The 18,011-nt window shown below is 37.3% G+C and overlaps 1 protein-coding gene across 1 annotated transcript in view; it reads left to right on the forward strand.

Moving 5' to 3' along the window:
• Positions 1-982: 982 nt before the first annotated feature.
• LOC137030297 (uncharacterized) overlaps positions 983-18,011 on the forward strand; it is a 29,792-nt gene continuing 12,763 nt past the window's right edge. Inside the window, exons 1-2 of the mRNA XM_067400561.1 lie at positions 983-1,182; positions 1,327-3,407. Of these exons, the coding sequence (XP_067256662.1) occupies positions 1,181-1,182; positions 1,327-3,407 (2,083 nt within the window). The 5' untranslated portion in view covers positions 983-1,180. The remainder of the gene's footprint in view (positions 1,183-1,326; positions 3,408-18,011) is intronic.

Raw genomic sequence — 18,011 nt, forward strand, 5'->3', positions numbered from 1 at the left:
CTATATAATCGATATGCATATTAAAATGCAGCCAAGTTCAAATAAGTATTTGAAAGGCTTGCACGCTCAACTGTGTGAGATGGAGCGAAACATGGAAAATGATGTATACTCGGGCCTTAAACCAGTTTTCTGTTACTATATCAATGATGGGGCTATTTTAGTTATACTTAAAATTGACAATTCAAAATATTATTGATATCAGTCTTACATCATAGAGGTTTTGACCTTCTGGTGCCATAAAACATTTAAATGACATTGCAAAGAGCAGTTGGGTAGCCCCCCATAGGCCTGATTTTAACGATAACTAGGAGGTCTCAGCCCCCTTGAACAACCCCTGCTGAAATTCAAACACAATCTAAAGGTAACAACTGCAACCTGCAGACAGAGCAACCTGAAGAAGCTTTTTTTTTCCCCTAGTGTTGCTCTATCAGTATCTGAATGCCATGTAGGACCCCTTTGGTGTTACTAAGTCAGCAATGAACACTTTGTTTTTGCCTGTATTAACCGCTTTTACTGTAGCCTTCATTTTTAACTGGGTTTGTGGGGGCATTTCAGCATAATAAATGAGAACATTCAAATGATCGTTTTAAGCTACACATTCGGTTGTGCTACTGATTAGTGGGGCACTTCTGTGGACCTAAAGTATAAATACACACACTAAAATAATATTTTCCCACTTTGTGCATAATTTGACAAACCAGGAGGTGATACTGATTTATTTACTAAAAGATAAGAGGCAATTTGGATTTAAAAGTTTGTTTCCTATGGGATGAATGAAGAATTGGCTTTTTAATATAGTTTTTTTTTTTTTTTTTAATAGAAACTTTTCCAAACATGCACGTTTATCAATAATTATATATTTGTTGGTTTATCTGTACATGTGTATTAAAGTACATTAAAGAACATACATGTATGTTTAATTCTATATATTTTTCCTAATATATATATATATATATGTGGCGAGGGGGGCGTGGTTCAGCGAAGTCTGCAGCGGGAGAGAGAGGCAGGAGACGAGCGGTTGAGTGAGTGGGTTAAATGCAAATGACGAACACCTGTTTCTTGTTTCAGTAATTGGCGTGGAGAGAGTATATAACGCCAGGAGAAACAGGAGTGGCTGAGAGAGAGAAGGACTACTGACTGCTTACCCCCTGGATGCTGGAATTGTTGGCTGGAGTTGCTTATGTTTGTACTGGACCGTTTTGTGCCTGTCTGCACACCTGTTTTGTTATTTTTGAAAACCAAATAAAGCAGTCAGTAGTCAAGCTGACCCTGTCCTCTTCCTTCCTGACATTGAACTTTGTTACACTGGTGCCGAAACCCGGGAAGGGAGAGGAAAGCCGCCGCCATGCAATCGTCCTCCGGAATGCCATTTGCGGAGATTATCAGCAGCCTCGCGGGCCTACAACAGGAACAACATCAGGCCCTGCTGGACTTGCGGAGAGATCAGGAAAGATCTTTTCAAGTCATCGTCCAAGCCCAGCAGGAGGACCGCGAGAGGTTCCGGAGCTGGATTGACCGGGAGGTTCGACCGGAAGCCACGGAACATCGCGCTGTGCCCGCCCACCTGCCATTCAACAAAATGGGATCTGCGGACGACCCGGAGGCATTCCTGGACCTTTTTGAAAAGACGGCCGAGCTGTCAGGCTGGCCGCGGGACCAGTGGCCGATGCGCCTGGTCCCGCTGCTCTCCGGGGAGTCCCAGATAGCGGCACAGCAGCTTCCGGTCCAGAATCTCCTGGTCTTCGACGACCTGAAGAGGGCCATCCTCCAGCGGGTCGGCCGGAGCCCTGAGGAACACCGACAGCGTTTCCGCTCGCTCGAGCTGGCTGAGTCCGGCCGACCCTTCGTGATGGCCCAACAGCTCCGGGACTCCTGCCGCAAATGGCTGTTGGCTGAGGGAAGCGACGTGGAGAAGATCGTCGATCGAGTGGTGCTGGAGCAGTTTATCACTCGGCTACCGAAGAAGACAGCCGAGTGGGTCCAGTGCCACCGCCCCACGTCGCTGGACTCGGCCATCCATCTCGCGGAGGACCATATGGTGGCGTGCCCCGGGGTCGGCGAACCCCTCCCATCTGCTTCTCTCTCTCCCTCTCCATCTTCTGTCCCTCTCTCTCATCCTGTCCCTTTACCCAGGTCACGGCCGCCTGGATATCCGCGTGTCCCGCCCCGGGGGCGGGGCGGGTTTGACCAGAGCCAGTCCGGGACTCCACGTGCCCCGCCCAGGAGGGCGGGACTGGTTTCCACGGGACGGGATCCCACTCCTGTTTCTCCGCTTTCTCCACGCCAATCATTTACCCCACCCCCTGCCACTGGGGCGGCGGGGAGGTCTGGGCCGGCCTGTTGGCGTTGCGGGGACCCGGAGCATTTCATAGATAAATGCCCGGTGATGGAGGTTGGGACAATGGTTCGGGTCCCGGACGCCCCGCAGGCTGCCCCCGGTCAAGCTGGCTGGTACCAAATACCTGTGAGTATCAAGGGGGGTACCTATCAGGCTTTGGTGGATTCAGGATGTAACCAAACCTCGATCCATCAAAGCCTGATTTCATCCGGGGCATTGGATACAAGCTGCGTGGTTAAGGTGCGGTGTGTGCACGGGGATATAATGGAATATCCTGTAGTGTCAGTCATTATCCAATTCCGGGGACAAAAACATAGTGTTGAGGTGGCAGTTAATTCGCACCTCCGGCATCCGTTAATTCTGGGAACAAATTGGCCAGCATTTTCTGAATTATTGGGTTATTTATGCACGGATGCCTCTTGGGGGAAAAATGCGGTGGATGTGGAGGCGCGGGTGCAGGCGGGAGAGACTGATCGGGGACCACTGAGTGCTGCTTCAGGGGAACAGAGTGAAATCGAGAGAATAATTCTCTCGGAGCGCGATGATTTTCCCCTGGAGCAGTCTCAGGATGAGACGTTGAAACGTGCATTTGAACAGGTCCAAGTCATCGACGGTCAGCCTCTCCAGCCTGGACGCGCGCTTACCTATCCATATTTTGCAGTTGTGAAAAATAGGTTGTATCGGGTGACCCAAGATACCCAGACAAAAGAAGATACAACCCAGTTGTTAGTTCCAAAGAGCCGCCGGGAAATGCTTTTCCAGGCGGCTCATTCTAATCCTATGGCTGGACACTTAGGACAGGCAACAACACTAAATCGCCTCATGACCCGATTTTTTTGGCCGGGCATTCATGAGAATGTGCGCAGGTGGTGCGCGTCTTGTCGTGAATGTCAGCTGGTGAATCCACCGGCCACCCCAAAAGCGCCTTTGCGCCCACTTCCATTAATGCAGGTCCCCTTCGAGAGAATTGGTATGGACCTCATCGGGCCATTAGAGCGATCATCTAGAGGACATCGCTTTGCATTAGTCATTGTGGATTATGCAACACGATATCCTGAAGCAGATGGCTGTGGCCGATTTCCTCTCCAGAAATGGGGGGGGGGGGGGCTGCAGGCCGGATGGCTCCCCGGCCTGAGTCGGGCGGTGGGGGTATGTGGCGAGGGGGGCGTGGTTCAGCGAAGTCTGCAGCGGGAGAGAGAGGCAGGAGACGAGCGGTTGAGTGAGTGGGTTAAATGCAAATGACGAACACCTGTTTCTTGTTTCAGTAATTGGCGTGGAGAGAGTATATAACGCCAGGAGAAACAGGAGTGGCTGAGAGAGAGAAGGACTACTGACTGCTTACCCCCTGGATGCTGGAATTGTTGGCTGGAGTTGCTTATGTTTGTACTGGACCGTTTTGTGCCTGTCTGCACACCTGTTTTGTTATTTTTGAAAACCAAATAAAGCAGTCAGTAGTCAAGCTGACCCTGTCCTCTTCCTTCCTGACATTGAACTTTGTTACAATATATATATATATATATATATATATAGATATATATAGATATATATAGATATATAGATATAGATATATATATATAGATATATATAGATATATAGATATAGATATATATATATATATATATATATTCTGAGATTGCATTTTACTGCTTTTATTCATTTTGAGGAATACTGACTTTTTGTGCAAGTGAGATTAGTAAATGCTCACGTTTAGACTAGAACTACAGTTACCATCATATTTACACACAACGCCTCTGCACTTACAATTTCTCTCAACATGGGGACAGGAGAGCTGTCAGTCAATAAATGGGAAAACAAAGTACTTATTTGAAAAAAGCAACTCAGACATTTTGTTGTAAATTTAAAGTGTGGTACTTTACTAATTACTTGAAAAAGATATTCTGATTAAATAACTCCAGTTACTTTGCATTACCCCAACACTGGTTATTTGTAACTTTGAATTTTCTCTTTGCTTGTATTTAAATGTCTTTCTGCACCTGCAGTCTTTTAGCCCTGATAAAGGCCTGTGTGCCAAAATGCATTGGTGACATTGAATTATTTTTTCAGCTCCACTTTCTGATTATTTTGACCTCTCCAAGTGTTGCTAATTTGACAAGCTTACAGCTGGAAATGACACACAATAAAATATTCAATATTCATTTACAATTTTACCAAATTTTCTTAATTTTCTATACATTTCTAACTGATACACAGTGAAGGAACAGTAATAATTTATGTGCAAAAGTGAATAAATAATTTTTCAGTAATTTTCACACAATTACTGAAATACCTTGTTTATTTCACTGTTCAGATTATCATAAATTAAAACCAATTTTAATGCTGGATTTTTTTTATTTTTTTTTTTTATTTTTATTCAAGATTGGTGGTCTGGAAATGGGGTAAAGAAAAAGCTGTGTAAAAAAAAAAAAAAAAAAAAAAAAAAAAGCCATTTTTAAAAAGTTTCCAAAACTATTTGCATGTGACCAACCATATACCAAAAAAAGATGAACATTTAACATTTAAAAAACATTTATATAATAGCATCTCTTGGATGAACCCTGCTATGACAGAAATAATTGTGAAAGGTTTTAAAGTCTGATGATGGTGTTACTGAGGAAGAGCCTCCTCTGCGCTCCTGCTGGCCTTCAGTAGAATGTAAATAGCAAGCAAATTAACGATGAAAAATTCCTGAGGCAGATGGAAAGGCCAGCATTTGATCATCAGATGCAAGTTTGATGAATAGTCCTCGGACAGTACCTTGCCATCAATGCATTGTTCATTCTTGATTAAGAGCTGCTATGTCTCCCCATGTGGTCTATCTAGTGCTAGCCATTATCCAAAACACGAGGCAATAAATATAGCATGGAACAAATTTGTCAGTGGTGCTGGAAATGGACCAAGTCTTAAAAGACTCAGATTTCTTTTTGAATTAATCCGAAAGTTTAATTCATCAGTCTTGTGGTCTGGCAATTTTTCAAAGCATGTGTGTACTAATGGCCATTACTTTTTTTTTTTTTTTTCATCACAGCCATAAAATAAAGACAATGAAAGGAAAAGGATAGAAAGAAAACAACAACAACAGCAACAAAATTGGATACGCAAATTTCTATCCAAATAATAACTGGAAGACCCTAACACAGTGTGAGCAAATAACCAAAAGTAATTACAGCAGTACTCTAATGAAACAATAAATCATTATTTAAATTTGCTGTGTTATTCCCTTGTTTAGCAATAGCCATGTTTCATTATATACTTATTGTCTGTAGAATCTTCAGCTATAATACAATAATACAATACATTTCTTGAAATGCTACAACATTACAGATGCGATGTGGAGGCAGATGAACACAAGGTTGCAGGGCGGGGTTAAACCAGACAAAATGAGTGTTTGTCAGTCATGCATACATCACAAAAGAGAAATCTCTCATTTTCACTGGAAAGTTCCAGTTATGACAATAAGATGTAAAATAGATAGGGTGAATTTCCATGCCGACTTCAAACTTCATTTCATCAGGTTGCAGATATGCATATTTAAATGAGCCATGCATATTCATGAAAAGACAACTTTTCTTCAATCATAAATACTGGGAATACATGGCCTGTACTTGATGCCAAAGAAATTCAAATCTGCTGCATCATGATTTTTTTTTTTTTTTTTACGCCCATGCATACTGTATAAATCACAGAAATAAAAAGTCAACAGGCCTTTAGAAGCAAAAAGACATGAGGAAATAACACAGCTGGGTGAGCGATACCAATTATTATTTATATATAAGCAAGGCCGATATTGATAGCTAAACTGAAGGTTTTTGTGATTCGTGGTTTATGCTATATATCTTTTTCAGAATTAAAATAGTTCTATGTTCAAAATTGTATGTAAGGTTTTAATCTCAGTTTCTAGACTCTTAAAGGGTTCTGTAAGGCACCTCATAGAACCTTTTACGGGTTCCCATCATGGGATCATTTCACTTAACCCATTTGTTCCCAAATTTTTCTGAATGGTTTCATGCATATAGTCATGTTAATAGTGTCCTATGTGAACATGTTCTGCATTTATTTTCCCCAAGTTTTTTTTTTCTTTTTTTTTTTTTTTTCTTCTTGAAAATCATATTTTAATGTGTGGCAATTGCCAGTTGCCAGTGGGCATGTTGTATGCACGCCCTCAATGTTTTAACCCAGTGATTGGGTTAAATGTTTGCCCAACCTGCTGGGTAGTTTTACTTAACTCAACTATTGTTTAACAATTACTGTATTGCTTGCTTAACATGAACCCAAAGTATGTTGGAAATCAACATTTATTTAATGTTTAATAAATGAGCATTTATTAATAAGTTAAGTAATAATAATTAAACAATAGACATTTATTAAATTGCTTATTAATAAATGTTCGTCTTTTGATTATTATTGTTGCATCTAGTAATTTTTTTAATTTTTTAATTATTTTTTTTTATTTTGGGTTCATTTTAAGCCAGCCATATAGTCATTTTTAAACAATAGTTTAAATAAAACTGCCCAGCACGTTTGGGCAAACATTTAACCCAAACGCTGGGTTAACAACCTAATTGCTGGGTTTGTCCATTTTCAACCCAACATGGGTTGTTTTTAACCCATTATTTTTTGTGTTGTTTGTTGTGTATGTTTTAGGTGGAATATTATGAAAGCAAAAAGCACAAAACAAGACCAATAACCTTGATTTATGAACCTATCCACATTATACCCTATTTCCCCATGATACTGTATATATACTTACAAGTCATTTGCCCACCGGCAACTATGTTGCCGCTTGGACTTTTGACTAAGTATGCCAAAAACTATAGATCTCTTGTAAGATTTGTCCTGTTTGGATGATTCTAGAGACCTTCATGATTATGTACATATATATATATATATATATATATATATATATATATATATATATATATATATATATATATATATATATATATATATATATATATATATATATATATATATATATATGCCTTGCTTCCTGGAAGTAGGGGTAGGAAGTTGATTGTATGTCATTGAGACATAAAACTTGGATAACATCTAGAAAAATACTTAAAAAAGGAAAATGGCAATTATACACTGCGGCAACTATCGTTGCCAGTGGGCTAAAATGGGTTAATACTGTTTTAATTAATTTTTACTTTATCACTTGAACAACTGAAATGACATGTTAAACATGAAAGTATTATGCAATCATTTAAGATATTTCTTCTTAAATAGAACCTTTTTTGACATAGAGTCAAAAAGGGTTCTATTTAGTTATTTTTTAAGAGTGTACTTTCTGAAATCAATATGTATCAATATTTCAAGGCAGATCTCCCTAACTTACATTCGGCACAGAAAGTCGACAAGACAACACTTTGTAACACAAGTGAACAAGAAACAAGTCAAAAAAATCATAAAATCATAAAATCCCAACTAAGAGAGAATACATAAGACTGAAAGTGAATAAAAGCCTTAAAGAGAGTCAAAATGATGTTATCGTTGTCTCTGCGCCGTTTTGAGTGGTCCCAGTATGGTTTTTGAGTCAAGAGGTTGCCAAGGTTTTTGATGAATGCTCATATTGATTCTTGAAAAAGATGCTGCATTGTTCTTTGACCTTCACTGACAGACGCTGCAAAAAAAACTCTAAAATGGAAGCTGGAATGAAAACTCTGTAAAAACAAACAGAGAAAATTATTTCTCTATAGGCAGTCTTTATATATACAATGAACATAAAAACTCAACATTTGAACATCTGTACCCCCGTAATGTTTTGATTCAGCTGAGCTTTTGATACACATAAAAGACCTTGAACTTTAGATCTTGTTTTGTAACATTGCAGATGAGATGTACTGCTGGAGGACATCAATATGTCAATGTCCTTGTCAATTAAGTACATGAATATTAATGACGGTCTATAATGAAAATAGTGGTGGCCCTGGGACATCTTCAGAGAGAGATACACAGACAGAAAAGTAACGAGCATAATGTATGCCTTTTAGTCATGCTAAGAGGCCTGTATGACATTTGTCATATCGAAACACCTGTAATTAGGCTAAATAAATCCAAATGCAATTGTGCCTTTGGTAGGGCAACTATTTTTCCATTTTGTAAATTTAGATTTTCAAACAAAGAGCCAAATTCATATGCAAACAACGTAATTCAGTTTTCATATTTTAGTCTCAACTGAATTTCTAGTCTCACAAAATTTAATCAAACCCCTGAAGTCTTTGTAATAGATTAATGTTTCTTACAAAGGCTTTTGCTGGACAGAACTTTAAATGCCCATGCCAGTATTAGGAACTACATAAATACCAAATTTGATAAACATGCTGTTTTTTATATATATATCAAGTAATGTACATGACTATGAAAATAATGAAACATTAAAGAAACATATATAATTATAGAGCACAGTGAGCTAGCCAGAAAATTACAGCACAGTGAATAACAATATACATAGCTGGCATAACTTGCGGTATTTTCATCAGTCTATATATATATGGAGACTTCAGATGCAAAAGCCTCTAAGTGTCATCTAAAATATTTCTTAAAAAATTATCATTTTTATCAAGCTTGTATGTTTAGGTTCAGTAATTTCACTTTAATGGCAATTAATAGGTCCTTTTGCACAACCAACCACCACCACGCAAATCCAAACAACATACAATAGTGATCTTTCATTCCTGAATAGATCAATGAATGAACATATCACTTGAGTAAATGATTCAATGACTCGCTTAGTATGGGGATTTTACATGACACCATTTTTAACTAAATACCAAAGAGTTTTCATGCCTTATAAAACCATTTATTTATGCCTTTATTTATGCCTAAATAAAACCATCTCGATATTAAAGTTGTTAAATTTCGAGGAATTTTGAGAAAAATGTTGAGAATAAACTCATTAAATTATGACAAAAAAGTCGTTAAATTACGAGAACAAATTTGTTAAATTATTACTTTTTTCTCTTAATTTAATGAATTTATTCTCATAATTTAATGAGTTTATTGTCAACATTTTATATCGACTTTTTTCTCGTAATTTAATGACTTTTTTCTCATAATTTAATGAGTTTATTCTCAACATTTTATCTCAACTTTTTTCTCGAAATTTACCTACATTTTTCTCATAATTTAACGAATTTGTTCTCATAATTTAACTACTTTTTTTATCGTAATTTAATGACTTTATTCTCAACATTTTATCTCTACTTTTTTCTCAAAATTTAACGAGTTTTTTTCTCGTAATTTAACCCTTAAATGCATACCTTGGGTCTTTAGTGACCCGGGACGTCATTCACTACCCTCCTCCTCGTTCATTTTTTAAAATTAGACATCAACCTTCTTGGTATTCCTCAATCAATTCATTATAAAGAATATAACATTATAAAATTCATTATAAAAAATCATAAAATTATAAAAGAATGCCTATTTTTGTATTCATTTTTTGTAAAAAAATGTATAGGGTCGCAAACGACCCGAGGTATGTATGAGTGTGCGTATATTTTTTCTGCACAACAATAATTGAATCTAAGATGACGGAATAAATGCAATTCACCTTTATTCCACAAGGTGGCAATGTCTGATACACAATGCTGAAGTGACGACTCATTTAGACAGAAAACAAAATAAAAAGAAAATCATGAAATGGCTCAGTGATTTACTGCAGAGCAAGTACTGAACGCAATCAAATATGACTGTAACTGTCACTGGATGAATCTGGTGAAGCTGTTAGCGATCGAAATATTGATTTTGAAGATGTTGAAAATTATATAGTTTTGAGAATATGTTTGAGATCGCGAATGGGCTCATATTTGTGACCTCAAACATAAAACTAGCCCATTATTTGCTTAATGTACTGGGAAATTAGCTCTGATGAGGACAGTGGTGATGGCATAAAACATCTGCTCAAACTGAACCCTTTCAAGCTCCAAAAGGTAACAAAATATGCTTTATTTTATTCTTCTGTAATTGTTGCTCTAATATCACAGGAGTTTTATATTATCGCGACAGGTAGAGATCTTTCCGTGTTAGATATTGATCCGGGTCGATAAAGACCCGAATATGTAAGAATGGTTGGCGAAACAGTCATGCATTTAAGGGTTAATGGCTTTATTCTCAACATTTTATCTCGAGTTTTTTCTCGAAATTTAATCAGTTTTTCTCAACATTGTATCTTGACTTTTTTCTCGAACTTTAACAACTTTAATCTCGAGATGGTTTTATTTTTTTTTTTATTGCTTGGCCCTAATCCTCTTCCGTATTAATGAAATAGAAACTGAAGAAGCAGAAGATTTCACAAATTTGAATATGTTTGAACATGTTGAATAAATTAATCTTTTTTTTTTTTTTTTTTTTTTTTTAATTGGGGTGAAGTGATAAGTGGATATTCCAGAGCTGTTTAACACTTAAACCATCACAATCATTGCAGGGGCTTATCATATGGGTCTATGACAATGAGTTGATAGCAAGCACAGACTCTCGTATAAACCAAAAGAGGGAGCTGCAGAGGAGTTGTGGGTGGTTTGTGAACAGGAGGAAGCTACTCTATGCTGCTCTTTTCTCCTACTAGTTGCTCTCTTATCAGGGTAGAACACTCCTGTGAAAGTTTTAAAGAATTAGAGGTGTTTAAGGTAAAATTGCTGTAATTTGTTTTCAGTCACATCAGTTGCTAATGTTGAATTTTTTTACACCTACACTCTAAAAATGCTGGGTTAAAAACAACCCAAGTTGGGTTGAAAATGTAAAAACCCAGCGATTGGGTTGTTTTAACCCAGCAGTTGGGTTAAATGTTTGCCCAGCCTGCTGGGTAGTTTTATTTAACCCAAATATTGTTTGAAAATGACTATATGGCTGACTTAAAATGAATCTAAAATGAAATTAAAGCCATTTTTTAGAGTGCATCATGCTTCTGTAACACAAAAAGATCTATCACAACACCCTTGCACCGCTGTAAAGTGTCTTGCTTGAAAAGGTCTAACTCAAAGACAGCCCTGAAAGCATCAAAACCCTGAAGTACTTTACCGCCATCATTTTTTAAATCTTTTTCTTCACTTAGGACAATTCAACATGTGTCATTCAATGACAAAGAGAATTCAGATTTTTCTCCATGATAACCAGACAGTGGAAGCTGAGTTAATAAGATTCCCATACTTGGCTCGCAGCCAAAACCCCTGAACCGATAAGGACTGAAATCTCAGAGTGAAAAGAAAAAATTAAGGGATGAACTAAAAAAAAAAAAAAAAAGTGAAAAGAGAAACAAATTTTATTGCTTCTGCCAGCAGGTTGAATAATGATTATCAGCAGTCTATATTTTATGTCTCAGTCTCAGAGGAAGAAACGAGATTTAAAACTCCTCAAAGTCCCCTGCTACCGCTTTGGTGTGTTTCACAAGCCAAATTTGATCTCATTAATAGTGAAATAGGCTTTTCATTTCAGGCGCAAAGAAATACTGTAATGACAAATAACTCGGAGGCACACAGCCATGTTTTAATGCACACACAAATGCATACCATTATTCTGAACACTGTCCTTAGGTGAAACCTGTGCACTCTCACTTTTCCTTTAAATATTTTTGTTCTCTTGTCCTACTGCAATAATGACTCTTGTATGTGAACAATAAAGGAGGAAGAGCGAGAGAAACAAAGAGGGCCTTCTTTTTGTGCTCTATGAAGGCAGGAAGACTAATGTGGCAATCTTCCCTGGCTAATTGTATTATGATTCTGCACTGTAGCGAGCTTCCTGCTCTGTTCATTTTCAATCAGGCACATTAGGGTCTCCCGCTGGGTCCTGGCTGTCTGTGCACCGTGAGGGAGATCATTCATTTAAATGACTGATATGTTTCTGTGCTCATGAAGGGGGAGAAAAAAACTTCCTGTGCCCCCACCCTCTGTTCTGCTGATACACTTTTACAGCAGGTAGTTCTGAGTCTGTTATCAGAAGGCTTTGAGATGACATTTGATCAATGCTATATTATAGTAGCAGTTTAATCGTAATAGTAATAAAAATAAGCCTCATCATGTCGGTATATACAGTGGCCCCAAAACACATTTGGGATTGGAGGGAGCATCAAAATACACTTGTAGCCAATCAGCAGTAAGGGGCGTGGTGCTTGCCTGTGCCACATAAAATGTTTGTGAATTTTGGGGCGGAGCTTTCAAGATAGGGGTGTGATCCTTTTGGGTAGGGGCATGTTTGTTTTGATGATTTCAAATATCAACAGCATTTCTCAGAAATCACGTACTGCACCTTTAATTCAGTCTGCTTGTCTGTTGATTTTGTGGTCTTAAAGGGATAGTTCACCCAAAAATGAAAATTCTGTCATCATTTACTCACCCTGTAGTAGTTCCAAACCTACTACTTCAGGGTGAGTAAATGATGACAGAATTTTTATTGTTGGGTGACCTATCCCTTTAAGCCATTCGTTCAAAAAGACTGATCTATTTAGGAACGAAACACCACTAAGCTACTGTATGTTGCTCAAAGTCACCCAAGAATAAATTCTGATCTACCTTTGTTTGAATATATTTTTATTTGCAAAGAAAAAATAAACTAAGTAACTCACAACACTGTATTTAAATGTAAGTTATTCAATATTGACATCTTGTTTATTGAACTTTTGTATAAAAGCAATGTTCGCACTCACAGTCATGCGGCTGAATATCGACATATGTGAATACCTTGAGCACAGATGTTCCTATACTTGAATACACATGTGGTAAGGTAATTGAAAAACAACCGTTCATTTTAAGTCAGTTTAACTTTTTCTTTTTGAAGTTAAATTAAAGCGTTAATTTAAGTATGTTCCAAACATTCTGCTCCCATCTGCCAGTCACTATTGATAGCATTAAGTAATGGTAACACAATATTTGAATCTAAAAAAACATTCATAAAATCTATACATCTATAAAAATAGATGATATATAAAAAACATATTAATTTGCTATGATGATGACAGTGTAATTAACCTTTCTGGTGTTATTTCTCAAAAGAACGCATGTTTGTTCAGCCAGAAGAAACAAATCTAATTATAAGTCCTCCCAAATGACTTGACCTTTTCTAGTGCGTTAAGTTTTTAGCACATTTTTGCTAATTACTGACACATACTCATTCTTTATTTGAGCTGAGATAGTTACAGTACAGGCCATGAAATAATTGATACGATAATTTGTCTTTCTCTCTCTGTTTCTGTAAATAACTCTTCTATGATTGCAGATAGTTCACTAGCATTTCCTCGTCTCACTCGTAAAATATCACCACAGACAAATTCTGGACCACCATTTGCACCCCTATCCAAACCGTCTACAGCTATCCCTGACCTCTCGCTCTATTTTAACACACTTTCACACATAGAGAAATCTCTCTGCTTTTGGGCCTGCCCAGTCTGACTCGCACTGGGTTAATATGCAAGGTGCCAAAGGTTGGCTTAGCTGAGAGGGAGGGGGGAAATTTTGCATTATAATCATTATTATCGCATAGATGTGTAGGCATCCATTAGGCGCAGAAATATGCAACGATATGCTGATGCCTCCATTTGCATGGATCATAAACCCCTGGAAGATACATTCTGCATAATAATCTATGATAATGGTTTACCACAGCAACCTCTTTTGTCGTGCAACAAATTGAACTTTGCTAAGTGTAAATTTGTTTCTGCCCTGATTCGCAAAGTGAGGCTTTCATTAATTTTCACCCCTGGTGCAAAAAGACACTAAAGGCTTTATATAAATACGTGTTGCCAACAACAATAATGGGCATGTCATCAATGCCTTGGTTCAGTACTTATGACATTGCCCTGAGTACATGACAGTCCTCATTTCGCCAAGAGTAATGCAAAGGATAAGGGGACGTCACTCTGATACTGTGTGGCTTTCACAAGTTGATTTAAGGTTTCACAGCCATCTGTGATGTAGAAACACATGCAAATCCCCATAGTCTGTAAATGTTTGACAAAATCCTGTATGTTTTTGTAAAATCTTGTATGTATATCTTGTAAAAAATGTTGTATGTGTATGTGCCCAAAGAAAATTGAGATCTAGTTTACATGATGCGTTCACAGATATGTATGGAGCAACTTACAAGTGCAAAAAATAAATAATATGTGTCAAGTGGTGTAGCCATTAAATATATATTTTTTTCTTTCTAATTTCGTAGTCAAATGACAAAAAAATATTAGGATTTTAACATTTTATTAAAAAAATTCTCCTTATTCTGAATAAATATTTTATTTTAAAGCTGCAGTATGTAAGTTTTGCCTCTTTGTCGCCATCTCTGTTTGAAATCTGAAATTGCAGTTATTTGCAGAATTATCATCTTTACGTGGGTTGTGCGTCGGCATGGCTCCTCAGTGAGGATGAATCTTATGTTTTGAGGAGTATGTTTAGAGGAGCACCAGTGGATACTACACTTTGGAATCACAGATTCTGTCTTGCACGTCTGATCAAAATAAGGATTTTCACCAGAAAATGTCATCTGAACATAACATGTCTGCCACTTTTGTTCTGACCAACTGATAAAAAAAAAAAAAAAAAAAAAAACAATACAATAAATCGCGCTACCAATGGTGATTAAATCTATCGATCGCTTAGCTCGAATCGCATCAAACCATGAAAATTATTATTATTGTTATACTTTGTTAACAATATCAGCATTGCGTGACTACATGCCTTTAGTGTGTATTAGTGTTACCTGTAGTTTTCAATTTCAGTAGCCACTCTGCAGTCCGAAGCCTTTTGATTTTGACTATGGGTGAATCTCCAGTTGTCACTGATGACTGTCGTTTGGACCTTTGAAGAGTTTGGTTCCAAAACATGATAAACGCCATTTTCAAAAAAATTGAGTTTCCACCAAAATCAGTATTGTATCTGGTCGGTATTGAAAAGTAATTTATCAATTTTGCGCAAAATGTGATATCCGTCATGTTATTCTGTCATGTTTTCTTCCTTTCTTTCCAAAACGCGACAAATGCCAGTCTCCTTTTTCTGCAGAATGTGATATATCCACTCAACCAATCACAGCGCACCATTCCACCCTCTGTAAACATTGAAGGCTTTTTTAAAAAGCCGTTTTAATACCAATGTACTCGGCAAATGTGTTTATTTAACCATGCGGTGGCGCCAGATACTCTTTAATCGGTGATGACAAATAATTTATAACATTAACAAGATGATCCGTTGAATTCATTTTGGGAGCAACGGCTGAATGTATTTTTAGTAAAATGCCTGTATATAAAATAAATATTGGCAAAGTTTAGACTCAGTCATATATGTGAATTAACTTGCTTTGTTGTGTATTTTCAATTTGAAAAATAACTTTTATATTGATGGATTAATTGCATTTTGGAACAAAAAAATGTCATGGATTTATTGCATTTTGGGAGAAAAATAATATGTTTTTATAATAAAATTTTTAAAATCAAAATGTAGATTTGAATTTTTAATGTTTTTATAACCAAAAGATGCTATGTGAAAGTTTGAAACAGAAAATAGTGGTTTTCATCTTGCCACTTTCTTGGTAAAGAAAACACCTTTTTACTATAATCAAAATGGAGTTATTGCGTTTTAGAACCAAACTCTTCCTTTCTAGATTACAATGCGCCATAAAAATGATAAGTTTAATTATTCCAGCTGCTGTGAGAAAAGGCTATAAATGATCCGCTGCCTGTAGCATCCTCCACATGCCATAATGTAGTTGAAAGAATGGCATCACAAGCATGCAGTGCAACTTTCTCTGCAGCATTGTATAGGTGTACCTTGACAAGATACATTCATTAAGATTTCAAATTTGCAGCAATGTACAGTTGTGTAGGTTTAACTTGACATTTACATTTGAAGCATTCTTTGAGATTTAATATTTTATTTATTTCTTCCGTTTTTGCTTCAACCAGAATGCTAATGGTCTTCTGAATGATCCATTATACATTTTCAAAACCTTTATAAATCACCACACTGGTGCCACTTTGGCAGCTTCACAATCAAACCAAAAGCATCATCCAGTTAGATGTGCAAATCAGCCCTTGCAAATCAAGTAGCAAATAGTTCAGCCGTTTAAAATGCAGTGCTTTAGTGTTGGTGAAGTGTTCTAAAAAGTACAGCAGAACATGCAGTTTACATCACTTCATCATTTACACTTTTTATTGAATTTCACCTTTATTGCAGCTCGTGTAAAAGTTTAAAACGCCAGCGCAAACTCCCCTGGGCAGCTTTGTTCCTTTGTTTTGTTTCTATTTTCTCCCGATATATGCACACACATTGTGAGGTGGAACAATACAATATAATAATACCATGAGAACAGTACATTAATCCCAGGCACCCAACACTTTTTAATCAAATTCCTCTCAGAACAAATGCACATGTACCTTTTCCTTTTCTAATTGCCAGTCTAACTGGATGACACTCATCATTGAAGAGAGAGTTGATGGAAGGGGGTGGATGAAAGGGAAAAGCATGTGGCCCACAGTTGGCATCAATATGTAAGTTGAATTGGTGTAGCTTTAATGCATTTCTCCACATTGTGGGGGCGAGGTGTAGAGTGGGCCATTAGTGAAAACGCATCCATTCTAATGTGCTTGCGAAGAAAGCGGATGTTACTGAGGGCAGCAGACACATGGCTATATGCTGGCAGAAAGGTACAATGGGTGAGTAAATGGCCTGTGTGCTAGATGTCAAACAAGACTTTCCCTTTGAAGCAAGAATTATAAAAGATACTGCATTTAAATGGTAATGTTGTGCGAGGGCATGCTCAAAAAGCAGCATTTTGGTTTAATGGTCTCATATTATGGTGGAAATATTGTCATGCTGAGCTGAATGCATAAACCACAATGTGTTCTTCCGGAGGAGGCTGGAGGACTCTGGGTCAGTGACATTCTTCTTTCTCATCACTGAAGGAGCCGAAGCAGAAGAACGTCTCAAGAGTGCTCTTGAAAGGAGACTTTTTTTGGCATCATGGTATCATCTCACATCTCTCGCCTGAACAAGTCTTTTAGTGTTATTGATTTCTACCCATCATTCCATAGTTCCCCCACTTACAATTACCCATCTGTGAGCAAGGGGGGACCATGTCATCCTCGCCTGTGGCAATGTTCTCGGAGAAGTGACATGACAAATGGAAAAAGCACAAACTCGCAAGCAAGCACGAAGTCAATAGTTCTAATTTTAGCAGATCAAATTTAGTCACTTATTTCCTTTCTGACAGCTTGATTTATTAAATGAAGGCAAATGCGAAGGCAAATATGAAGGGTTTGATAATGAGATAACAGGTTGTACTGCAGGTAAACTTGTTGTAAGCTTGTCTAATGCTTTTTTTTTTTTATTTTTTTTTTTTATTTTTTTTTAATTTACACTAAAATAAATAACAAGCTTAAAGTCACCATGAAATAAAAATGGAAAATTTATATTTTTATGGAATATTTTATGGAATACTCTTTTTTTTTTTTTTTTTTTAATCATGTGCCCTCATAATCTTTTATCAAAATAACTTCCCCTCCTTGCACTATTATCTTTTCTTTGATGATGTTTACTGAGGGTGGGACAACCTGTCACTCACATGACATGACAGCAATAGCAAACCACAACCATCCAATCAATTCCAGATAGAGAAAATCAAGTCCCACCCTACATTTTTTTCTTGTTCGGGAAGCTGTTTCACTTGGATATACGTCACAATAAGGAAGAAAAGACGCAAT

This window comes from Chanodichthys erythropterus, chromosome 1, assembly GCF_024489055.1.
Source record: "Chanodichthys erythropterus isolate Z2021 chromosome 1, ASM2448905v1, whole genome shotgun sequence".
NCBI lineage: Eukaryota > Metazoa > Chordata > Actinopteri > Cypriniformes > Xenocyprididae > Chanodichthys > Chanodichthys erythropterus.